The sequence below is a fragment of the Bos grunniens genome, chromosome 21, assembly GCF_055505025.1.
Source record: "Bos grunniens cultivar Pamir isolate PY7600 chromosome 21, Bosgru_T2T1.0, whole genome shotgun sequence".
NCBI lineage: Eukaryota > Metazoa > Chordata > Mammalia > Artiodactyla > Bovidae > Bos > Bos grunniens.
Window position 1 is genome coordinate 28,252,632 of NC_141185.1, and position 26,555 is coordinate 28,279,186.

At 39.6% G+C, this 26,555-nt stretch overlaps 1 protein-coding gene and 1 long non-coding RNA gene across 9 annotated transcripts in view; both read right to left on the bottom strand.

Moving 5' to 3' along the window:
• Positions 1–5,530: 5,530 nt before the first annotated feature.
• NUBPL (NUBP iron-sulfur cluster assembly factor, mitochondrial) overlaps positions 5,531–26,555 on the bottom strand; it is a 269,591-nt gene continuing 248,566 nt past the window's right edge. For all 7 annotated transcript variants that reach the window (XM_086363699.1, XM_086363697.1, XM_086363707.1 and 4 more), the window contains one exon: positions 5,531–7,478. In XM_086363699.1, the coding sequence (XP_086219825.1) occupies positions 7,278–7,478 (201 nt within the window). In that variant the 3' untranslated portion in view covers positions 5,531–7,277. The remainder of the gene's footprint in view (positions 7,479–26,555) is intronic.
• On the bottom strand, positions 14,240–26,553 carry LOC147349306 (uncharacterized). 2 transcript variants are annotated; one of them, XR_015149785.1, is made up of 3 exons: positions 24,951–26,553; positions 18,026–18,169; positions 14,240–14,669 (listed from the first exon to the last, which is right to left on the bottom strand). It is a non-coding gene; the product is annotated as an uncharacterized LOC147349306 (long non-coding RNA). The 2 variants fall into 2 exon arrangements; XR_015149784.1 differs by lacking the exon at positions 14,240–14,669 and having other exon boundaries at positions 16,503–18,169.

Genomic DNA, 26,555 nt, shown 5'->3' on the forward strand with positions numbered 1-26,555 from the left:
AGGAAAGTTATGACCAACCTAGATAGCATATTCAAAAGCAGAGACATTACTTTGCCAACAAAGGTTCATCTAGTCAAGGCTTTGGTTTTTCCAGTGGTCATGTATGGATGTGAGAGTTGGACTGTGAAGAAGGCTGAGCTCTGAAGAATTGATGCTTTTGAACTGTGGGGTTGGAGAAGAGTCTTGAGAGTCCCTTGGGCTGCAAGGAGATCCAACCAGTCCATTCTGAAGGAGATCAGCCCTGGAATTTCTTTGGAAGCAATGATGCTAAAGCTGAAACTCCAGTACTTTGGCCACCTCACGCGAAGAGTTGACTCATTAGAAAAGACTCTGATGCTGGGAGGGATTGGGGGCAAGAGGAGATGGGGACGACAGAGGATGAGATGGCTGGATGGCATCACTGACTCGATGGACGTGAGTCTGAGTGAACTCCGGGAGTTGGTGATGGACAGGGAGGCCTGGCGTGCTGCGATTCATGGGGTCGCAAAGAGTCAGACACGACTGAGAGACTGATCTGAACTCTGATCTGATCTGATACATGTATCTACAGATACATATCTTTCCTAGCTGTGTCCACTGAAAAGGCCTAGAAACAGACTGATCCAGCAGCACTAGAAATGGCTTTAAAATTTAATTTCTCTTGAAAAGAACCTGGGGCTCGTTAGAATAGTGGAAGGTTTCAGGTGCGATGTGGTGATTTTATACGGGTGTGATAATTTGCGTTTCAATAATGATAATACATGCAGCGTTTTTAAACCTATAAATATGTTTACATAACCTTTTAAAAAAGGAACTGGTCACCTTTGAGGTATGACAGGGTACTAATTCGTGAGAATTAGTAAATAAAAGGCAAGAATCAAGCATTTATCCTTCTTTCCCTATGTAAACTATACCATTGATTAATCAATAGTAATGAAGAATCTCTCTATAAATGTATTCTAATTAATAGAAAGAAAGGATAGAATTAAGATAGCATCACTGTGCAACTCTAATGAGTTAAAAGATGTACACATTAAAGCATCAAAGTTGTTCCTATCACTAAAAGAGAGACAATCAGATAACACGTATCTCCTATGATCTTGCCAAATACCACCCACAATTTTGCCAAAGTGAGTCTGATCCAGTGTCTGGACCTAGTTGCCAATTTTCAGGAAATACAGAGGCCAGGGGAACATGCTGTACTGCACCAAGAGACTACAATCAGCACAATCCAGATTCGGGGAAATGCTAAAGGTCCAGTGGCCTGGACTCCTCTATATAGATTTTAAGGAAAAGAGAGGGAATCTGTAAGTTAAAAGAGACTTAAAGACACCTCAAATTTTTTAAATGAGCAAGAACTAAACCACAGTGCTAAGGGAGGCACATATACAGAATGATAAAAAATGCAGCTAAATGATTACAGTAAAGTCAGGATATGGTTACTTTTGTGGGGAAGGTGGGACTTCAAGTGGGTGTATTAGTCGGCATTCTTCAGAGAAACAGAATTAACAGGATATTTATAGATACATAAAAATACACACATATAGATTTATTACAGGAATGGACTCACGTGATTGTGGGGGCCGAGAAGTACCACGATCTACCACATGCAAGCTAGAGAACAGGAAAGCCAGAGGTGTGATCCAGCCCGAGTCTGAAGGCCTGAGAATCAGGGGACCAATGGTGTATGTCCTGGTCTGAGTCCCAGAGCCTGAGAATCAGGAGTGCAGCACCCAAGGGCAGGGGAAGATGGTTGTCTCAGCTTAAGCAGAGAGCAAACCAGACTTCCTCTGCCTTCCTGTTCTGTTCAGGCTCTGCCTGGACGGGATGATGCCAGATTTGGGGTAGCTCTAACGGTCAAATGGCCCGGATCCTCTACATAAATTTTAAGGAAAAGAAAGGGAATCTTTAAGTTAAAAGAGACTTAAAGACACATCAAAATTTTTAAATAAGCGAAGGGCAATCTTCTTCACGCAGTCTACTGATTCAAAAACTAATTTCTTTCAGAGGAATCCTCACAGACACCCTCAGAAATACAGCATGTTTTACCAGTCAAGTAAATCCTATTCCTAGGACCCTTTCCTGAGCATGACTTTTGAACAACCTAGAAGATTAGGGCAGCATTAACATAAGGACATTCCTTTGCCCAGTCAAGCTGACACATACAATTAGCCATCATAGTGGGTGACAAAGTTCTATTTATTGACTTGAAAAGTATGCTCACCTCAGAATAATTATATCATGCTATCACTCTATGTTGTTTTCTGCATCTCTGTTCTATAATAATAAAGTCATATTATTATAATAATAAAGTCATATTATTATAATAATAGTCCACCTGAAAGGGCTCTCTACAGTTGGTAGGCAGGAGAAGAGCTGGATGCCAGGTTAGGAGGTGGAAGGAATTCCCCTGCAGACCTTTGGGAAAAAGCAAACCTTGTTCTAGCCCTCACTGTCAAATCTTGTTCCATCTAGCGCTGTGGTCAATTCAACTGGGTGTGCTTTGCTATGGTTATCTAATTCTTGGTGATTTAAAGTCTTTTAAAATATGTAAAATGGAGGCATTTCATCCAATTAAAAAGAAAATTTTCCATTGCAAAAAGCTTCTTAGTCACTAGAATAAATGACTAAAGGAAGTTCTGCTCTTTCCCATGAATGCGAGAGTTAAACTATAAAGAAAGCTGAGTGCTGAAGAATTGATGCTTTTGAACTATGGTGTTGGAGAAGACTCTTTTGAGAGTCCCTTGGACTGCAAGGAGATCAAACCAGTCCATCCTAAACAAAATCAGTCTTGAATATCATTGGAAGGACTGATGCTGAAGCTGAAACTCCAATAATTTGGAACTGACTCACATTAGGAAAAGACCCTGATGCTGGGAAAGATTGAAGACAGGAGGAGAAGGGGACGACAGAGGACGAGATGACTGAATGGCATCACCGACTCAATGGACAGGAGTTTGAGCAAGCTCTGGGAGCTGGTGATGGACAGGGAAGCCTGGTGTGCTGCATGCAGTCCATGGGGTTGCAGAGTGGGACACGACTGAGCGACCAAACTGACTGAACTGATGAATGGCCACAGGGCTATCTACTCAGAACACCCCTAGGTGCAGGCACATGTGAAGACAGGCCCGACAGATATCTCTTTGGTGTCCCCCAAGGAGATCATGATTGTACTGTCACTGCCCAGGTGTGCTGGCCATCATAGGAAGGCAGAATAGTGTGGTGGCTGGGGCACAGATATGTGTCAGAAAGACTAAGTTCAGATCCTGGCCTTGGTCACTTACTAACTCTGGGCAAATTATTTAACCTTTCCAAATGTTTGTTTCCTCACCTACAGAATGAGCATAGTAATCACAACTATTTCATTAAGTTGTGTGAGGAATGAATGTAATGATAGATGTAAAGGGCAGAATACCTGATAATCGACAAGAACTCACTAGGTGTGAGCTATTCTATGTTTATTACTATTAATGTCATTATTATCACCAGAAGGACAGCCTGTTAAGGAAGAAAATACTTTAGACCAGTGGTTCTCAAAGTGTAGCCCCCAAACCAGCATCATCTGCATCACCTGGGAACTTCTTAGAAATGCAAATCAACCCACTCCCTCCAACTCCAGACCTACTGCATCAGAATCTTGGGGGTGGGGCCCAGCAAGCACCACCAACTCAATGGACATGGGTTTGGGTGGACTCCGGAAGTTGGTGATGGACAGGGAGGCCTGGCGTGCTGCAGTTCATGGGGTTGCAAAGAGTCAGACATGACTGAGCGACTGAAATGAACTGAACTGAACTGAACCAGTAATTCTAGGCATGCTAGAATTTGAAAACCACTCATCTCATACCATCAACTGTTAAAATCCCCTACAAACTTTCACAGCCAGAGAGCTTGAATTTTTCAGGAAGGCTGCTAAAATTTTGCTTTTTTTTTCAATTGACTGAGAGAACAATGAACTTGAAATCCAGTCTTGATTTTATCAGCCAGTGATGCTGAAGGAGAATCCCTGCCTGAAATCCCACTAGCATTATAAGTACACTGAAAGCAAGATTGTGGATTGTTATCCATGTGTTCCCCAGCATCTCACATGCTGTCTGACAGGTTGTAGACACTCAATAAATATTCATTGCCTGAACAATGAATGAAGACTTAGGAGAAAGATGGAGATGATCATAGCATTCAACCGGCAATTCAAATCTCAAATAATCTAACTTAGGATTTTGCTTAAAAATGCTTGCTTTGTAGAACTCAGGAGATAGTTATTTGCTTGGCTTAGTCAGCAACATAAACATATCTTATTAAAATGTATGATTTCCAGTTGAAATTGGAAAAAAAGGATCAACATCGATTTTAAAACCTCAAATAACTAAATTTCCAGTGAAACTGAATTTGGGGCAGTGCTCAGGGAGCCCTTGGATTAAGAGACAACCAGAAGAAAACACTGGACAAAAAAGGATTTTAGCTACCGTTTCAAACGCATTTCAGGGGCTAGAACCTGAAGATAGAGACGTAAATGACTTTCTCCCTCCATGTATGTATATATACATATGTATAGCTCTATAATAGAAGTATAAATGATCCTTTATGTCCTGAAGCAAGATAAAATATAGAAGATAAAAGGGCTATACTGAATATAGATTATTAAGGCAGAGAATTATACAAATTTTGTTTTAAGAAGATTTCAATAATTGCAAATTTCAATTTATCTGCATATTTTGCTTTCTTTTTCAGTTTCTAAGTCATGTCCAACTCTTTGCAACCCTATGGACTACAGCACACTAGGCTTCTCTGTCCTTCACTATCTCTGGAGTGAGTGAGTGAAGTCGCTCAGTCGTGTCCGACTCTTTGCGACCCCGTGGACTGTAGCCTGCCAGGCTCCTCTCTCCATGGGATTCTCCAGGCAAGAATACTGGAGTGGGTTGCCATTTCCTTCTCCAGGGGATCTTCCCAACCCAGAGATTGAACCCAGGTCTCCTACATTGCAGGCAGAAGCTTTATCCTCTGAGCCACCAGGGAAGCCCTATCACTATCTCTGGAGTTTGCTCAAACTCATGTCCATTGAGTCGGGGATGCCATCTAATCATCTCATCTTCTGTTGCTCCTTCGCCTCCTGCCCTCAATCTTTTCCAGCATCAGGGTCTTTTCTAATGAGTCAGCTGGTCTCATTAGGTGGCCAAACTATTGGAGCTTCAGCTTCAGAATCAGTCCTTCCAGTGAATATTCAGGGTTGATTTCCTTTAAGATTGACTGGTTTGATCCCCTTGCTGTCCAAGGGATTCTCAAGAGTTTTCTCCAGCATCACAATTTGAAAACATTAGTTCTTCAGGGCTCAACCTTCTTTATGGTCCAACTTTCACAACCATACATGACTACTGGAAAAACCATACCTTTGATTATACAGACCTTTGTTGGCAAAGTGATGTCTCTGCTTTTTAATATGCTGTCTAGATTTGTCATGGCTTTCCTTCCAAGAAGCGCCTTTTAATTCCGTGGCTGCAGTTGCTGTCTGCAGTGATTTTGGAGTCCAAGAAAATAAAATCTGTCACTGTTTCCATTTTTTCCTCTTCTGTTTGCCATGAAGTAATGGGACCGGATGCCATGATCTTAGTTTTTCGAATGCTGAGTTTTAAGCCAGCTTTTCCACTTTCCTCTTTCACTCTCATTAAGAAGTTCTTTAAGTCCTCTTTGCTTTCTGCCACTAGAGTGGTATCATCTGCATATGCTAAACTACTGTATATAGAAAGCAGCAGTCACATCATCAAGTTGAAGCACCACATCTTCATACTGAAAAATATTTTTTCCTTTAAGAATTAATACATAAAACTAATAAATGTAATTCTGGGAGGCATAGGAAAATTGTCAGCCTGGCATCTATCCACACCTACAGACTATATAGAAAAATATTAAAGTAATAAAAAAAGTGTCAGAGGCAGTAATGCCAGGATCATCCATATTTATTTTGCTTCTTGTACTTGACCATCTATCAATGTGAATAGCCCTCAGTAAAAATGAATGGTTTTATCAATATTCCAGCAAAACACATTTGGTTTTACCAATGTAAGATCCACTGCCACCAACCTTGAAAAGTCTGGTCTCCTGGCCCCAGGACACCAGTTCTTTTGCAGATCAGTATAATCTGATGAGAAGCATATATTACCCAGAGCAGCTCTGTACATCAGAGGAAAGGAAAAAAGAAAACTGGGGGACTGACAGCAATTCCTTGGTGGCACTTGACAAAATAATGCAAGTTAACTGAGGAATTAATAGTCATATTGGAACTATCATCTTTTACTTTGGGATTAGAAGTAATGAAAGACTCTGGGGCACTAAAGCATCATCATCCATTCATTTCTAAGTAGGCTGAGAAAGATAAGGAACATCCCAAAGAGTTTAACTTACCCTTAAGGTGATACTGATTCATACTTTCTCCATCCATTTGTTCATTCTCTGTAATTCTGTCCTTGGTTGCACCTTTAGATTTACTTTCGTACTTAGAAAGTAGGACAATGGGCTTGTCCATTTTTCTATGTATTCTATTGACTCTGTTTTTGGTGACTACAAACTCTTCAAGGATTTCCTTGTTGTAAAACATTCAGAAACCTCACTAATCTTTCTGAAATTAACAAATAGTTTTAAAATTTTCTCTAAAAATTTCAGTGTTCCATCCATTTATTTTTCCACTTAAAAAGGTTATTTATACTTATTTATACCCTATAGCTCTGTAGTAGCTCAGACGGTAAAGAATCCTCCTCAATGCAAGAGATCTGGGTTTGATCCCTAGGTTGGGAAGATCCTCTGGAGAAGGGAATGATGGCGACCCACTCCAGTATCCTTCCCTACAGAATTCCACGGACAGAGGAGCTTGGTGGGCTACAGTCCATAGGACTGCAAAGAGTCTGACACAACCGAATGATTAACACACACATACCTGACAGCAGTGGTTATTCACAACTGTAATAATGGAAAAATACCTCAATACTCCTTATAGTGTCACATGCCTACTGAATCTCTGCACAGTTAAGGAGAATATAAATTTCTAATATTGAAATTAAGGAATTTGGGAGTTGAAGAATAAAAGTTACCTGAAAAAAAAAAAATGCTCCAACCTCCACCAGCGTGTAATGATTCCCAAATCTATCTGAAGCCCAGCTACCTTTCTGAGCTACAGATTGGACACAGAGCTGCCTTCCTGTCACCATCATTCTAATGGTAAAGAGATCTGCAAGGTCCTCTCACACACACACACACACACACACACACACACACATGGCACACTTCATCATGGATTCATAAGTGGCCTTTCAACAGGAGGTCTTTATATGGGAAATGAGCCAGTTTCCCGGTCTAGAGATAGACTCGGGAGACGTACCAGCACGTTTTCTTCCATGCCTGTTTCTGATGCCAACCAATACTGCAAATAGCAGATGACAATTCTGATCCTTCCAGATGCCTGTAGGATCAGGCGCTGCCCCACTGCTGTTCTCCACTTTGCTGGCCAGCATCTGAAAGAGCAATTTTATTACTTGCTCAGATTAACTGATGAAGAAACAGAGGTCTTTTAAGAAACCTTACTTAATAGTTCTGCAGAAACTCTGCACTTGACCCAAAGAATAAAATGAGTGGTCAGTAACTATAAAGGTATATTCCGGGCAGGTGGGGTAGGGGGATGGGAGGGAGGCTTGCAGGGGAGGGGATATGTATATACATGTAGCTGATTCACACTGCTGTACAGAAGAAACTAACACAACATTGTAAAGCAATCATGTTCCAATTAATACTTTTTAAAAACATGCATTCCAGTACTTCACTACTGGCTCACCAGCATCTGAATCTTCTCCTCAGGGATGAAGCTCAGACCACCAACAGCTGGGCAAAGATGATGAGAAACTAGGACAGAGACTGAGGGGTGGCTGGCACTGCCACAAGCCGGGACCTGTCTCTGCTGTGTGTATGTAATTCCTGTTTTAACAGGGTCTTTTCAGTTACACATAATAAATCCCTCCTTGATTAAATGATGGGGACTAGGTGATCAGTATTGTTTCTTTTGTTTCAGCAACTATAAGATGAAACGTGAACTCACATGGCCTCAAGGGAAGGGTGTAAGTCAGGCTGTATGATCAAGGCCTAATAAAAACCTGTCAAGATGTCACAATGATCACATGTTCCATAGGCATCTGAAATTTAACATGGTCAAAGCCAGTTATCATCCTCCTCCTAAAACACCCTGCTCCTCATTTCTACTGGTACCATCTGCCCAACCACATCCAGACACCATGTCCTACCATTTCTAAATTCCATTTGATTGATCACCCTGAGTTACTAGATCAGATGCAGGAGTTGAGGTGGACATTTAGCAGGCAAAGCAAGTTGAAAAATGGAGTGGACCACCATGGAGGAGGCAAGGGAAGTCAGGAGGAGGTGGCAATGATCTCTGTCCTTCAAAGAGTCCTCCTAGTAGTGAGCTATTTCTGGCCTATATGGGTGGAATATGTGAGTCTGAAGGACAGCCAAACTAGATGTCCTCTCCACAGAGACCAGAACTTACTGAAATGCTTTTTTTCCAACAGCTTCTTGGTATACTGATAAACCAGAAGATGTCAGGAAGTCCCCTTGGGTATTGATAATTGCAGCAAGCATTGGCTGGCTGCAGAGAGACTCATAGTGAGAACTACAGGGTGTCATGTTGAATGTGGAGCCATCAAAATCTGGAGGGACTCTGCAGTTTCGAGTAACATGTTTTCTGGTTGAGCCACAGGTACAGGAACTAAATGTAGGTCTCTCTCGCCACTGCCACTTCTCTCCTCCCTGAGTAGAGCAGTCCCCAGAGCATGTGACCTTGAGAAGCATGAAGGTCAAAGCCAGCAAGTTGAATTCAAACTAAGCCACTTGTTAATCAAATAAGTCAATCCTAACGGAAATCAACCCTGAATATTCATTGGAAGGATGGATGCTGAAGCTGAAGCTCCAATACTTTGGCCACCTGATGCAAAAAGACGATTCACTGGAAAAGACCCTGATGCTGGGAAAGATTGAGGGCAGGAGAAACGGACGACTGAGGATGAGATGGTTGGATGGCATCACTGACTCAATGGACATGAGTTTGAGTAAACTCGGGCAGATAGAGGACAGGGAAGCCTGGAATACTGTAGTCTCTAGGGTCGCAAAGAGTTGGAGACAACTGAGCGACTGAACAACAACAAAGAGACAAAGTGGAAAATGGGAGTTAGAGAATGGAGGTATGGGGAAAGGAATCAAGGTGCCAGCAAGATCAAAAGCGAGAAGAGACAGAGTTGCTCTGGATGAATTCTGAAGGCAAAGTGTGAATGCCTGCTGGGCTTTTTGTCTGCTCTCAGTAATCTCTTAATGTGGGAAAGCCAAGATTGTTCAAATGATTCGGAGCAGAGCAGCAAGTTGAGGTGGTTCATGCTCAACACACATGATTCCACTGCGTTGTAACAGGTAAGCTCCTCTAATGAGGAAGAGAGACTGGGATGAGTAAGAGACCCCCCGGAACTGCAGACATCTGAAATAACCTCTATGGGAATGGAAAGGGTGTTGACCAGGGACATACAAGCAGCACCCAGGAGCCAGAGGACCCCATTAAAGCTGGAAACCACGTTTGTTGTAGCAGTCTTACACTTGAGTGTGTGGTTTTCTACAGTGTTGCTGAGCAGTTTCAGGAGGAGAAGAAGCCAACAGCAGAAGTCATAAGAGCGCTGGCAAGAACAAAGTAGCATATAGTGATTATACAAAATAAGGGAGTGAGGGAGAAGCAAATGAGCCGTTTACTGTGTGAGTCTAGATTGGAGAAGAAAGGAAGATGTGATGATGTTTCTGTTTCACCTTGGCTGAGCCTTGGTGCCCAAATATTTGGTCAAACATTATTCTGCATGTTTCGGTGAGGGTGTTCTCAGATGAGACTAACATTTAAATCAGTAAACTTTGAGTAAAGCAGATTGCCCTCCATAACGTGGGTGGGTGGACCTTATTCAATCAACTGAAGGCCTTAATAGCACAAAAGACTGACTTCCCCCAAGCAAGAAGGAATTCTGCTGACAGCCAGCCTCTGAACTGCAGCATCAGTTCTCCAGGTGTCTCCAGCCTACTAGCCCACCCTGCAGATTTTGCACTTGCCAAGCTCCACCATCACTTGAGCCAATTCCTCAAAACCCCTCTCTCTACATATCAAGAGAGAGAATGTTGCTATTCAATTATCCTATATATTGGTTGCTGCCCTATTACTTCTGCTTTTCTGGGGAACCCTGATTAATACAAAAGATAAATCTGGACAGAGGGGAAGGACTGGGTGAAGGGACATTAAACCATCAGAAGTTCTGCAAAGTTCACTAAAGGTAACAGAGTGTGGGAACAGGAAGAATGGTAAACAACTAAACTCACATTAGGGGAGTTTCAGATTTCAGATGCAGAGCAGACCGAAGGAGAACAAAGTCGGAGGAGTGGGGGCAGAGAATGTGAAAACTGAGAAAGGTTTTGAGGTTGAGGTGCTTGTCAGGCTGTCTGCACATGCACACTGAAGCAGGACACTGCGTGTGGGTGGGAGACTGGAGAGAAGATGGTGAGCTAGCATGCCAGCAGACCTGACAGCCCCATTTAATGGCTCCTTATCTCCAGTAGCAGAGAAGGCGATGGCACTCCACTCCAGTACTCTTGCCTGGAAAATCCCATGGATGGAGGAGCCTGGTGGGCCATAGTCCATGGGGTCACAAAGAGTCGGACACAACTGAGCGACTTCACTTTCACTTTTCACTTTCATGCATTGGAGAAGGAAATGGCAATCCACTCCAGTGTTCTTGCCTGGAGAATCTCAGGGATGGTGGAGCCTAGTGGGCTGCCATCTATGGGGTCGCACAGAGTCGGACATGACTGAAGCGACTTAGCAGCAGGAGCAGTATCTCAGGTAGGGCAAGTCCAGTTCCTTCAAGTGGAAGGAAGCCCTTAACAACCTGGCCCTTCGCCCCTTCCTAGCTCACCAATGCTCAGCCCCAGCCCAGCCCAGCCTCAGCCACATTGACCTTCTAATCTGTAATGTGGATCCCGACTAAATTCTCAACCTTCAAACCTTTGCACATTTCATTCTTCTTGCCCTTCTTGGAAGGGCAATCCATTCCTTACTTTCCTCATCTTCTTTCCATACTGGCACCTTCAAATGAAGCCAAAAAGAATTCTCATCTCGACAGACACTCCTAATAAACCAAAGACCCTCCGGGCAATAGTCTCTTTCAAAGGTCAGGAAAATTTCTTCCTATTCACAGTGATTAGCTGTACCTTGAATGAAACAAACTGCACTTTCCTATGGGACTGCAGGTTCTACAAATCCTTTAAAAACTTTAAGGCTGCTCAGTCTAAATAGCATCCCGGGATTTGAGCTTTCAAGGTTTAATTCAGGTAGCTTCAGAGAATTGTATTAATTACTTGTAAAGATGACAACAGGTGGCAACAGGTGGACTCACCTCCAAGGCTCTTCATTTTCTGTGGGCCACTGCCCATTGCCAGATTTTCAATCTCAATGTTTAGTGCAAAGACATGCTTTCTGCATCGATTTCTTTTCCTATACTTGATTTTCCCCCTACAGCCTCTCTTGAACTTAATGCTTTATTTAAAAAGTGGTAAATAAAACATGAGCCTGGTTTTAACTTTTAAAGCATAAAGTAGTTCAATAAGTAGAAGAGTGGATGGATGTTGATCAATTAAACTTGATTCATAGCTTTCCAACTGATACCTAGATCAGACACTTTGGCAGTAAACTTTAAGCTCTGATTTCTTTCTTTGGCCTAAGAAAAACTCATCCCTTTGGCTCATTTTCTTCTCTTCATAAAGAGTGTATGGAGGTGGGGAGAGACCTTATGGGACTGGAATAACTCTATTCCAGGTTATAATAACTCTAAACCCTTGCACATTTGCTCATCTTTCCAAACCACTGTCTTCAAGTTCTCACCAGTAACAGAAACAAAAGTATCATTACAGAGTCATATTGATGGGCAGAATTGTCCACATGTGACCCTTCTTTTCACAATTAAGCAAGCTGAAGCTCTTAGTGGCAGACACAAAATATGATTCCTTACTTTAACTAAAAGCTCTCCTCTTTAATAAACTCCTCATTCACTGTGAAATTGAAAACACAGCATTTTCCTGATGACCAGATGGCCTAGCAAACTAAAACACTTGAGGCACTCCACACCTCCTCCCACTACCCTCCACAGTGGGCAAATCAAGAAGCAAACTCCTTATTCCTCCCAGATGCCAGCCTCTCTTGAAGGCTTCTCCCAGTATTTATTTAAAAACAACAACAACAACAGAGCAATGGAGTTGGAAGAAAGCAAATATTTCTTTAAAGCTATAAAACTCTTTCATACGAGTCAAATAGTAAATGAATAAAAGAAATGAATCAAAATTACATTCTTGATTAATATTTCATTCAACAAGAACGCCACTTATGGTTATTCTATCTGGTACAGCTGTTTGAATTACAATTTCCCTTCAAGTTCACATCCAGTACTCCGGAGACTAAAGCAAAGAAATTCTAATATAAGGTAATGTGAGTAGAATCTTATCCCCATCAGTTGATATCCACTTAATATCATGGACTGTTCCAGCTAATAAATGCCTATCACGATTCCTGAGATTCTTTGGGTATATTTTTCTCTAACAGTCTTACCTAGACAAATTCACTGAACTTTCCAAACCTATTTCTTCTACCCAAGAAAATGGGTACCTTACAGGCTTACTAAATATACGGAAAAATAGAGGGAAAGAAATTCATATTTGTAAGGTACTTTCCCATACGGATAAACTGACAATTTTGTCTCTCATTTCATTAGGAAATCTACCTTCTCCCTCTTCCTCAAACCAGTTTTGGAGATGGTGACTAATGTTCTTATTTACATGGGAACTGATACCACTGTCATTCGTAACATGCTAGGGCTGCTTGGAATTGTCAAGGGAAATTAGCTTGTAACAAGGATTTTTATTAACAGGGTTGTGAAGTGAAACCAAAACAGAGGTGGTAGTACCTATTGTGCATTTGGAAAATATGGTCTCAGAAAATGTGCAAGCAAGTCACATACACACTTGTTTCTAAAAAATCAGAACACTAAAGTGGTGTTCTAAAAAGCATGGCAATAAAACCATCATTCAGAAATGAAAGTGGGTTATACAGGTTCCAACCTAAACACTTAGATGGCATATTTTCCTACTCTTTTCAATGTCTCATTTATAAAAAAGCAACTTGACTAAATAGCTCCTGTTACAACAAGTAGTAACTGATTCTTTACTAATAGGAAGTGATTATTATGAATCTTCATTTTTTTAATATTTACTGTAAAATGTAATTAATTGGAAGTTTTATATAAATATAAAAAACTTGTTTATATGAAAATTCCTCTCTAGAAAGGATAAGAAATCTCCCTGATTCTACAGAAAACAATTACTTGCTAATTCAAAACAGTAAAAATTCTCCCCTCACCATAAAAAGATGTAAACTAATAAAAGGTTTTGACATTTTTGTTTATTAGTGATTTTATGTATACTATTTATAAAAATTGGTTAGTGCAGAGGGAGACTAAATAATGTTGACTGTTTCAAGCAATAGTCTGAACACTAACCAAAGAATAAGGAGATAGATGTTTTTTTCAGGGCAATGTTTTTTCCTACCACAAAACATTTGAGCTAGAGAGTCACAGGATATTTATTTTAAAACTTTCTAATCAGTAAAAAGAAACACTTCCTTGGTGCAAAAAAAGGAGCAAACATCACCCAACGTTCCCTATAAATTCTCCAGCAAGGAAAACTGGATGTAATTAAAAAAAAAAACAAACACAGAATTTTGCTCCGAAAATAAACTTTATGCAATCACAGGAAGCACTTAGATCCCTTTTTTCCTCCTCTTGCAGGAAAATGAAACAATCTCTGGGCCACAGGAAATAACACGAGTTTTAGAAAATCCCTGTGGTATGAGAGAAAAACCTTCAAGTGAATGTCTTTTGAGTCCCATTGATGATGTAAAGGACAACAGATGTTCAAAGACTCAGGTACTTCAACAAGTAGTAACTGATTTGTACTGCTGAAAGTGATGACTCCATCTGAGGTTCAGGAAACACGGGAGAGCAGAGAGTCACACACACAACACTGCCATCAGTATGCCTGCACACAACAAACTCCCAGCTTCATTTTGACTAAAAGAGCAACCGTGGGAAGAGTGATGATGGTAAGAGCAGAAGAAAAGCAGCATGAGAAGAAACGGAGAAAAAGTGTATAGGACTATTTTATTTTAGCTTGCCAGCAGATTCCCCTGGGAATGAGTAAAAATACGGGCATGCCAATGATTGATGAGACATTTAAGTAAAATCAACAATTCATAACTGTGGATACATATGAAGAAATTCGTATCATAATGCAGCTGGGTAGAAGAAAACCAGTTGAAATATTTATAATACTTTCATTGAATTTAACTATAAGTATTAAGAGTACATTCTGCCTTCAAAGTACTTCTTAGAATATCCAGTTGAAGTGAAGTGAAGTGAAGTTGCTCAGTCGTGTCCGACTCTTTGCGACTCCATGGACTGTAGCCTACCAGGCTTCTCCGTCCATGGGATTTTCCAGGCAAGAATACTGGAGTGGGTTTCCATTTCCTTCTCCAGGGGATCTTCCCCACCCAGGGATCAAACCCAGGTCTCCTGCAATGCAAGCAGACGCTTAACGCTCTGAGCCACCAGGGAAGTATATCCAGTTAGGAGGGTATTTTTGCCATTGCTATATAGGGCACATTAGTAAGCACACATTTGTATAATCTCACCATAGACTTGTCAATTAAGTCCTTCTCAGGATGAGAGATCAAAATGTTTTATTTACAGTAAATCAGGAAGAATTTCATATTCTGTAGCGATTTCTTCCTTTGTGGCTTTAATGCAAAAAGGAGATTCCACAAAACCTGAAGACCATCTATTTGGGCTGTGGCATTCCACGACCACATCTTGGATTCAACAGGTCATAAACAGGATAATAAAACAAATTGAATTCAACAGATTAAAAATGTAGTTTCACGTAACTTTTTAGACTGCTGGGTTTTGGCAACAGCAACTTGGCAGGATGCCATGCTAAATCATCCACAGCACCAAGATACACGTTTCACTTCCCCATGCTCTTCCATCATCCTTTTGCAGCCTTGGTTCCCTCAGGGTGGTACTACTGTGATGGTTTTCCAGCTGGTCTCCCTATTTTTCCACAATCGCCTCATTTCCGACATATGGCTGAATCAACTTTTAAAAAATATGGCTTCCATTTAAGTTAGTTCAAGAGTCAGGAACTTATGAGAGCCAGTTTCTTAGTAATCTTACTGAGATAACTGGCATATACATATGTATGTGTGTATGTTTTAATGCAGAGTGTAGCTCCACATACACTTTTTTCTTTAAGACCCCAAACCTGGGGATCACTGCATTTCAGAACATATGGAGGTGCTTTATTCTCTTTCAATGGCTGCATTATACTCCACTATATGGATGTTCCACGACTTATTTAACAAGTCTCTGTGGAAGGGAAATGGGTGGTTGACTGAGTAGGAGGAAATGTATTTTTTCTCCAAATGATATTTTTAAGGTCACATTTCATACACACAAAAGAATACACACAAGTGAGTTAAGTAACAAGACAATATCCATGACCATCCTCCCAAACTAAAAAAAAAAAAAGTTTACCAACAATGTATTTACTTTTGTGTTCATCTCTCACCCCTGTCTCTCACCCTAGAAGTACGTTTTACCTGATTTTAATGTTTATGACTCCTATAGGTTTTAAAGAAAATTTTATCATATTTGTTTATATGGCTAAATCATAAATTAGTTGGTTTTGCTTATTTTTGAGCTCTGTAAGATAGCATTGCTATAAACAGTCTTTGCAAAGACATTGCTGAAATAGGATCTCCATATTGTAAACAGTCTTTGTAACTTGCCCCTTTTGCACATTACATTTCTAAGATTCATCCATTTTTAAAAAGGAGCTGCAGTTCATTATCACTGCTGCAGGATAGTCTACTGTGTGACCATACTGCAATGAATTTATCCACTCTTCTGCTGCCAGACATTTGGGTTATTTGCAGATTTTTGCTACCCTGAGCAGTGCTGCTATGAACATTCTTGTATGTCTTTTGGTGCACGTGTGTAAGAAACCTCACAGAAATACCAAGAACAGAGTCGTAGCTTATGTGACTGCAGTATCACAACAAAGTGTTCTGCAAATGGCTGCTTACCATTTTACCACTAGGGTCTAAGATACGTCCCTTCTGACACTTGGTCTATAAGACTTAACTACTTTTTACAATCCGGTAAGTATAAATGACCTCTCATTGATTTTGATTTGCATTTTTCTGATTACTACTGGGACTGAGTTGTGTCTCATGTTTTTTTTTTTTTTTCTTTTTGCTTCTTTTAAGATATTTATTAATGTAAATTAAATACAACAATTCAACCTAATTCCCTAGCTTTAAGCTGTGTTGATATTGTGCTCTATGATTTTTTTTTAAATTTTATTTTATTTTTAAACTTTACAAATGGGCCATTCATGTTTTCTCTTCTGTGAAATGCCTGTTTTATTTCTATTGCCGAGTTTTCAATTAAGCTATTCTTTCTTTTTTATTTTCTTACTGATCTGTAGTTCTTGAATTCTTATGAATAACTAATTATAGGTTCTGCAATATGTTCTCAGCTGACGATTTATCTCAATTTCTACATGATGTCCTTTACCGAACAGACATTTTAAATTTTAACGTAATGCCAAATTTATCAATCTTTTATTTTATAATGAATACCTTTTGAATGAAAGGTTATTGTTTAAGAGATTCTTCACTCCTAGGATCACAGTCATGTATTTTCTTCAAAATTTTATAAGTTTTACTTTTAAAATTGATTTTTATATGGCATGAGGTAGAGATCCAATTATTTTTCTGTCTCAGCAATATTTCTCCAGTGATCTGCAATACTCATTTTGTCATAAATCAAATATTTAAATATGCATAAACTGTTTCTAGGCTGTCAATTTTTCTATCCCTATGTTAACTCCAAACTGTCTTAATTACTATAAATTTATAGTGAGTTTCGATATCTGGTAAGGCAAGTTGCCCTCCTCCTCCTCCTGCTGATTTTTCTACTCCAGGAGTTTCTTTGCTATTCTTTGATCTTTCTCTTCACATAAATTTTGAAATCAGTTTGTTAGGCTCTATGAAAAGGGGGAATTATTTTTCATGGAATGCTTTTTTGTACCTTTTAAATTTTTCTGGAAAGCATGCATTATAGATAAAAAAAAATTTTTTTTAAGTCTTATGACTACTTGTTGTATCAAGGTCACACTGCACTTTATGTCACTCAAGGCCCTCTGTAATAGGATCAGTTTTTTCCATCCTATTATCCTATTTCCCATTACATCCAAATATGAAACTATATTTCCAAGTGGGTTAGTTTTCCTACAGATTGCCAATATACACCATATTCCTTCCACCCACTGACACCCATTTCTTTACTCATATTATTTCCTCCTATTTAACCCTCTAATCTTCAAACCTGTCAAGTGCCTACAAATTGGCACTTGCCAAGAGCATTTGCCACCTGCCTCTGCAGAGATTGAACCCTGTGTTGTTGCAGCTGCCAACCTTCAAATCCCGTGAGAGGAATTCAGGGTGGAAAGTAAGGCACTTTGTACTTCAGGGCAACTGTGGAACAGGTCTTTAGTTAGAATCTTTTTCAGAAACTGATTTCATGATCCCAATCCTTGCATCTCTTCATGTGTAGAAGAGCGCTAAATCTCTTCATGGGGGCACCAGCTCATAGTGACTAGCAGAAAACCCTTTGTAAAGTAAGCGCCTGATTTGCACTGAACTCCCCCTTCACCAAAATCGTACATATTGACCTTCCCCTACTACCTCCTTGGAGCAGTCTCTCAGAGCTATCTGAGGTGCTGTCTCCAGGGCTGCAGTCTTCACTTTGCCCCAATAAAACCTAACTCGTGACTCTCACGTTCTGCATCTTGTTACTCGACAAACCTGATTTCAGATCTTCTTTCTCCAGGCCATTTCCCTCAAACTGTTAATATACTTGGGAGTTTTGCTCTTATTCATTTAAACATATACTTTGTCATAGTTTAGTGTCCTCAAGTAAAGTAGAAGCTCCTTGTGATCAAGTATGGGCTGGAAAAGAGTTGAAGAAATATTTTTGATCAGTTCTTCTCAATGTTAAATGGATTTTAGACTAAACACTATTGTTTATGTTTGCTTCCAGTAACAACAAGGCCCTTTAGTTTCAATATGTTGGCTTTCTTTTGTACTTGATCTAGGTGAGTAACTAGATTAGTGAACTATAAGAGAAAGCCAGTATTTAATAGAATTTATTTGCCAGGAACCTTTACGACATAATTAGAAAATACCCTCATCAGCCAAGACAGCCTAATAACACATTCTCATAGTGGTTTTCAATTATCTGTATAGTTCTCCATCTGAAGAGATGATAAAGGAACAAGTGTGTGAACCATAATTAAATCCATTAGGCACAGTGTGAGAAATAATGTTTAAACAACAGTTCAACAGCTGCAACACCCATATTCTACAATGTTTTTTTAAATGCTTGAAACAGATACAGTTGAAGATAATTTATTGTTCCTATTTTACTTTTCAATTTAAATAGTAAAAAAAATCATTATTGCTTGATACATTCAATTTGTAAAAGATAACTGATGTTACTGTAAAGGTCCAAACTAACTTACAGTATTAAAATTACCAAAGGCACAGGGTATAGATGAGATAAACAAGAACTCACAACTGTCATACTTGAAAATACCTACAAAAGATTAAAAATAATAAAGAGTAGGAAAGTAATTTGAAAAAACCTTCAAAAACATAACCATTTTTTGTCTTTTTAAATTAAACGATAGTTTTTGTACTAAACATCCTTTATGTAGTAATCGAGTTATCTGTTGTTATAAACCTGACATTCCCAGGAGTAAAAGTCAGCTACTTTTCCAGTAAGTTGAAAATATGGCACATCAATATTTATATAGGTCATCCAGTTTTAGAGTTTAACAAGGTTTCCAAAGCATTGTTACATTTTAAACTGAAGGTGTAAATGTTACTTAAATTATAGTTTATTAGAAAAGTGGTCTGTGACCAAGTTCTATACTATACTCTATGTAGAGTTTAAATCAAAGTAAATAGTTTTAAATGTGAAAACAATTTGCTGCTTCAGGTAACACAAGCAGAAATGGCAGAAGTAAGAAAAGAAAGCAAATAATTGAATTGATTACCCTACAAGTTTCAATCTGAACTCCAAACATCAGCAGTCACTCAGACTAGCACAAGGAAGAGAGAATGCTCATGCAGTTGTTCAATAAGGTCTCTTTAGTTAAAAAAAAAAAAAAGAGAGACTTTGAAAAAGGGATTTGAAAATAACTATGCATGGAAACTGTGACATTTCAGTCATTTAAAAGGGTTATTTTCTTATAAAAACACTATTCTAGAAAGTATAATCCAGTAGCAGAAAGCAACTCATGAATGCATCATTTTTCTTAATAACCTTCTTGAAGTGTAACTGATGCATAATAAACTGAACATATTTAAAGTGTACAACTTGATGAGTTTTGACCTAGGTATACACCACAATCAACTTAATGAACATTCCATCACTTTCCAAAGCTTCTTCATTTACTTTTATATCTATTCCTCTCTCCATACCCGTTCTCTCCCAGGGCCCATCTCCAGGCAATCACTGATCTACCATGTCTAGTAGGTATGCATTTCCTAGAACGGTATGTACATAAAATTACACAGGTTGTAGCCTTTTTTTCCCCTGACTCTTTCATTTAGCACCATTATTTTAAGATTTAATAATTTAAGAATTCATTTTAATAATTCAAGATTTAATAATTCATTCCACTTTATTGCTAATAAGTATTCTATTACAGAGTGGTGGTTGGTGGTTTAGCAGTAAATCACATCTGACTCTTTGTGACCCCATGGACTACAGCCAACCAGAATCCTCTGTTCAAGTCACAGTCAATCTGGTTTATCCATTCACCTTTTGGTGGAAATCTGAGTTCTGTTCAGCATTTGGATATTATAAATAAAGATGCTAGGAATCAGTTCAGTTCAGTCATTCAGTTGTGTCCGACTCCTTGCGACCCCATGGACCTGCAGTACGCCAGGCCTCCCTGTCCATTACCAACTCTGGAGTTTACTCAAACTCACATCCATTGAGTCAGTGACACCATCCAACCATCTCATCCTCTGTCGTCCCCTTCTCCTCCCATCTTCAATCTTTCCCAGCATCAGGGTCTTTTCAAATGTGTCAGCTCTTCACATCAGGTGGCCAAAGGATTGGAGTTTCCGCTTCAACATCAGTCCTTCCAATGAATATTCAGGACTGATTTTCTTTAGGATAGACTAGTTTGATCTCCTCGAAGCCCAAGGGACTCTCAAGAGTGTTCTCCAACAACATAGTTCAAAAGCATCAATTCTTCGGTGCTCAGCTTTCTTTATAATCCAACTCTCACATCCATACATGACTACTGGAAAAATCATAGCTTTGACTAGACAGACCTTTGTTGGCAAAGTAATGTATCTGTTTTTTAATATGCTGTCTAGGTTAGTCATAACTTTTCTTCCAAGAAGTAAGTGTCTTTTAATTTCATGGCTGCAATCACCATCTGCAGTGATTTTGGAGCCCCCCAAATAAAGTCTGACACCGTTTCCACTGTTTCCCCATCTATTTGCCATGAAGTGATGGGACCTGATGCCATGATCTTTATTCTCTGAATGTTGAGCTTTAAGCCAACTTTTTCACTCTCCTCTTTCACTTTCATCAAGAGGCTCTTTAGTTCTTCTTCACTTTCTGCCATAAGGGTGGTATCATCTGCATATCTGAGGTTATTGATATTTCTCCCAGCAATCTTGATTCCAGCTTGTGCTTCATCCAGCCCAGCATTTCTCATGATGTACTCTGCATATAAGTTAAATAAGCATGGTGAGAATATACAGCCTTGACACACTCCTTTTCCTATTTGGAATCAGTCTGTGGTTCCCTGTTCAGTTCTAACTGTTGCTTCTTGACCTTCATACAGATGTCTCAGGAAGTAGGTCAGGTGGTCTGGTATTTCAGTCTCTTTCAGAATTTCCCAGTTTATTGTGATCCACCCAATCAAAGGCTTTAGCATAGTCAATAAAGCAGAAATAGATGATTTTCGGGAACTCTCTTGCTTTTTTGATGATCCAGCAGATATTGGCAATTTGATCTCTAGTTCCTCTGCCTTTTCTAAATCCAGCTTGAACAAGTGGAGGTTCACAGTTCACTTACTGTTGAAGCCTGGCTTGGAGAATTTTAAGTATTACTTTGCTAGCATGTGAGATGAGTGCAACTCTTCAATAGTTTGAGCATTCTTTGGCATTGCCTTTCTTACAGATGGGAATGAAAACTGCCCTTTTCCAGTCCTGTGGCCACTGCTGAGTTTTCCAAATTTGCTGGCATATTGAGTGCAGCACTTTCACAGCATCATCTTTTAGGATTTGAAAAAGCTCAACTGGAATTCCATCACCTCCACTAGCTTTGTTCATAGTGATGCTTCCTAAGTCCCACTTGACTTCATATTCCAGGATGTCTGGCTCTAGGTCAGTGATCACACTATGATGATTATCTGGGTCATGAAGATCTTTTTTGTACAGTTCTTCTGTGTATTCTTGCCACCTCTTCTTAATATCTTCTGCTTCTATTAAGTCCATACCATTTCTGTCCTTTATCAAGCCCATCTTTGCATGAAATGTTCCCTTGGTATCTCTAATTTTCTTGAAGAGATCGCTAGTCTTTCCCTTTCTATTGTTTTCCTCTATTTCTTTGCATTGATCACTGAGGAAGGCTTTCTTATCTCTCCTTGCTATTCTTTGGAACTCTGCATTCAGATGTGTATATCTTTCCTTTTCTCTTTTGCTTTTGGCTTCTCTTCTTTTCACAGCTATTTGTAAGGCCTTCTCAGACAGCCATTTTGCTTTTTTGCATTTCTTTTTCTTGGGGATGGTCTAGCTCCCTGTCTCCTGTACAATGTCACGAACCTCCGTCCAGAGTTCAGAAGGCACTCTATCAGAGTCCTTAAATCTATTTCTCACTTCCACTGTATAATCGTTAGGGATCTGATTTAGGTCATACCTGAATGGTCTAGTGGTTTTCCCTACTTTCTTCAGTTTATGTCTGAATTTGGCAATAAGGAGTTTATGGTCTGAGCCACAGTCAGCTCCTGGTTTTGTGTTTGCTGACTGTATAGAGCTTCTCCATCTTTGGCAGCAAAGAATATAATCAATCTGATTTCAGTGTTGACCATTTGGTGATGTCCATGTATAGAGTCTTCTCTTGTGTTGTTGGAAGAGGGTGTTTGTTATGACCAGTGCATTTTCTTGGCAACTCTATTAGCCTTTGCCCTGCTTTATTCTGTATTCCAAGGCCAAATTTGCCTGTTACTCCAGGTGTTTGTTGACCTCCTACTTCTGCATTCCAGTCCCCTATAATGAAAAGAACATCTTTTTTGGGTGTTAGTTCTAGAAGGTCTTGTAGGTTTCAAAGAACCACTTCAGCTTCTTCAGCATTACTGATTGGGGCATAGACTTGCTTTACTGTGTATTGAATGGCTTGCCTTGGAAATGAAAAGAGATCATTCTGTCGTTTTTAAGACTGCATCCAAGTACTGCATTTTGGACTCTTGTTGACTATGATGGCTACTCCATTTCTTCTAAGGGATTCCTGCCCACAGTAGTGGATATAATGGTCATCGGAGTTAAATTCAGCCATTCCAGCCCATTTTAATTCGCTGATTCCTAAAATGTTGACATTCACTCTTGCCATCTCCTATTCGACCACTTCCAATTTGCCTTGGTTCATGGACCTAACATTCCAGGTTCCTATGAAATATTGCTCTTTATAGCTTTGGACCTTGCTTCCGTCACCAGTCACATCCACAGCTGGGTGTTGTTTTTGCTTTGGCTCCGTCTCTTCGTTATTTCTCCACTGATCTCCAGTTGCATTTTGGGCACCTACCGACCTGGGGAGTTCATCTTTCAGTGTCCTATCTTTGCCTTTTCGAACTGTTCATGGGGTTCTCAAGGCAAGAAGACTGGTTTGCCATTCCCCTCTCCAGTGGACCACATTTGCTAGGAATGTTTGTGTATAAATCTTCATATGAATATATACTTGCTTCTCTTGGTAAATAACTAGGAGCAGAATAGTTAGATTGTTCAGTAAGTGCATCTTTCACTTTTTAAAAATGTGCCAGACTGTCTTCCAAATGTAAATGTACTATTTTATGTTCCCCACAACAGGGTATGAAAGTTCCAGAGGATCCACAGAGTATCACATCAACACTTGATGTGGTCAGTCTTTTTCATTGTATCCATTTTCATAGCTGTAGAGTAACCTCTCATTTTGAGTTTTTTGTTTTGCTTTGTTTGCATTTCCCTGATGACAAAAGGTGTTGTGTATTTTTCACACTACTTTCCAATGGTATCTCTTTTGGTGAAGTCTCTAGTCCCATTATTTACTCATTTTAAAGGAAATTATTTTTATTTTTTAATATAAATTTATTTATTTTAATTGGAGGCTAATTACTTTACAATATTGTATTGGTTTTGCCATACATCAACATGAATCCACCACAGGTGTACATGTGTTCCCCATCCTGGACCCCCCGCCCACCTCCCTCCCTGTACCATCCCTCTGGGTCATCCCAGTGCACCAGCCCCAAGCGTCTTGCATCCTGTTATCGAACCTGGACTGGTGATTTGTTTCTTATATGATATTACATGTTTCAGTGCCATTCTCCCAAACCATCCCACCCTCTCCCTCTCCCACAGAGTCCAAAAGACTGTTCTATACATCTGTGTCTCTTTTGCTGTCTCACATACAGGGTTATTGTTACCATCTTTCTAAATTCCATATATATGCGTTAGTATACTGTATTGGTGTTTTTCTTTCTGGCTTACTTCACTCTGTATAATAGGCTCCAGTTCCATCCACCTCATTAGAACTGATTCAAATGTATTCTTTTTAATGGCTGAGTAATACTCCATTGTGTATTAAAACTGGGTTTTCTGTCTTCTTATTATCAGGTTATAAGAGTTCTTTATATAGTTTAGATACAAATTCTTTGTCAGATATTTTGTATAAATATTTTCTCCCAATCTGTAAATTTCCTTTTAATTTCCTTAACTACTGTTTTAATTTCAAATAGCTGTTTTAATTTTTATGAAGTACAATTTTTGACTTTTTCTTTTACAGTTTTATAGCAATTTTCTGTGCCATATTTAAACAAGTTTAACTCAAGATGATGAAGATTTTTCTCACATCTTTTCCTTTTAGAAGATTCATAGTTTTGGATTTTGAATTTAGGTATATGATCCATTTTGACTTAATTTTTGTAAATGCATAATGTATAAGCCAAGGTTCATTTCTTGGCAAAAAGATGCTCGACTGAGTACAACTGCTGAAAAGATGATCTATTCCTCATTGAATCACCTTCGTACTTTTGTTGAAAATCAAGATATCATATCTATATATGTCTATTTCTGAAAACTCTACTCCCCTTCTCCTCTTAAAAAAAACTTCCGGCTGTTAATGAACTTAATTTTTACCAAGAGGTGCTTCAAATACAGTGGTGGACTTATTTGATATATATCTCCATATATTCTTCAGTTTTAACTTTATAGGATTCTAAAAAGGTATTCAGTGTTTCCAAGGAGTCTGTTTAGGGGGATTCTTCCCCTGTTTGGAACGCAGAGAACCAGAATTCAGATAAAAGTTTTAAAACAACCCAAAAAACCAGTAGCTGGATTAAAGTACATGTGACCACAATGGGTTACCAAATACCCTACCCCTAAATTAGATGGACTTGCTCACCCATGTCCAAGGTAGAGGTGGACAGCTTTGGGCTTCCCAGTAGCCTACCTTGGAAAGCTCAGGATTTGGCTGAAATCAGAGACAGAGATAGGAAGCAATCTTCCCGTGAGTCACTCCTCTTTCCCTGGGATGGAGCAACTGGGGGAGTGAGAGAGTCAATTCCTAGGTAGAGGCAGGTTGATAAGAAGTCCGGGGTCCCTGAGGAGAAAGGGGTCTAGGCTCTCAAGGAGGAGAAAAGGATAAACGTTATTTCTACATTGCTTTGGCTTAGTCTATATAACAATGTATCTTGCTGGAGGACATGTTTCTCCTTAACAAGAACCTTCTGACTAATCCTGTTATCTTAAGACATAAAATGTGGGAGTGGGTCTGATGAGACCTTTCTATTGTCAGTTCTGTTAGGTAGGTAGAATAGGAAGCAGAGTCCAAAATGGCAGTGGCTAAAAGACAAGGAAGGGAAAAGCCCATGAAAACAGAACAAAGGAAGGTCAAAGGAAGGTCCGAGGACCAGAGTGAGGACATCAGGTAGAACAAACGGCACTCCTGGCTAGCCCAATTTGCATAGGGCAGGCCCAGGGGGAGGGAAAAACATATAAAAAGAGGAGCCAAAGGGCTCTCTCTCTCTCCTGTGTGCTGGCGCGCTCCTCCACTCTCCTCTTCCCGTCTTCGGGTTGGCATGCCCTCATGCTTTGAGGATGGATTCTCCTGCTATCTTCTAAATAAAATAGAGGTGTAACACTGATTTATCTAAGAGCTATAACACAGTTTGTCCAAGACCCGAGAGCTGTGATGCGCTGAGGGCTTTAATGTCCGTCATTCCAAATCTTTGTTGTAACGAGACAGAACCGAGGAGCATACACTGGCCTGAGAGTTCTAATCTTGTTAATTTAAGATGTATGCTGTCAGAGTGGGTCTGGTAAAAGTATTAAAGGCCTTGATAAGACTAGTGAGTGAGGGCGCTCTCTGTCCCCCTTCTGATGTCTATGTCAGAAGCTTTCTCTGTCCTCTTTCACTTTAATAAAACTCTGCTACACAAAAGCTCTGGAGTGATCAAGCCTGGTTCCTGGTCCCGAAGATAAATCTTCTTCGGAGATCAGGAATCTGACATAGCTCACTGTAAGCTATCAAGAGTTTGTCTTTCCCTCCTGGACTGGTGAATGGAAATTTTCTACATTCTATGGAAATGTGAAGGATGAGAAATAACTATTACTTCTAGCAAGAGGCAGACTAGCTGTGCTTGATAGTCTGTTTGAAGTCAGCTCCCTGAAGCTTAGCAAAGGCTACCAGGGGCAAAATTCTGGAATAAGCTTCATTATTGCTCCCAGAGCTACTTTCCCTTCCTTCATTTCTGAACCTGGGTATAAACTCCAACCACAGTTATTTTTCAGTGACTTACCTGGAAGCATGTGCAGAGACTTATAGGTGAGGGAGAAGGGAGCACATTATTACATATGTGAATCTTCTCTAAGTCACATATTTATGAGTAAACTCTTTCTCATTTTTCCATCAGATGTATTAAATTCTGGTACACAACTTTAGGCACTTCTGGAAGCTTATTTAAATTATTCCTTTTCCAGGAAGGGTTAAGCTTGGTTCAACTACTTGCTTTTTTGGTATTTTGAAGTACTCAATGATTATCCACATCGGCCTTCT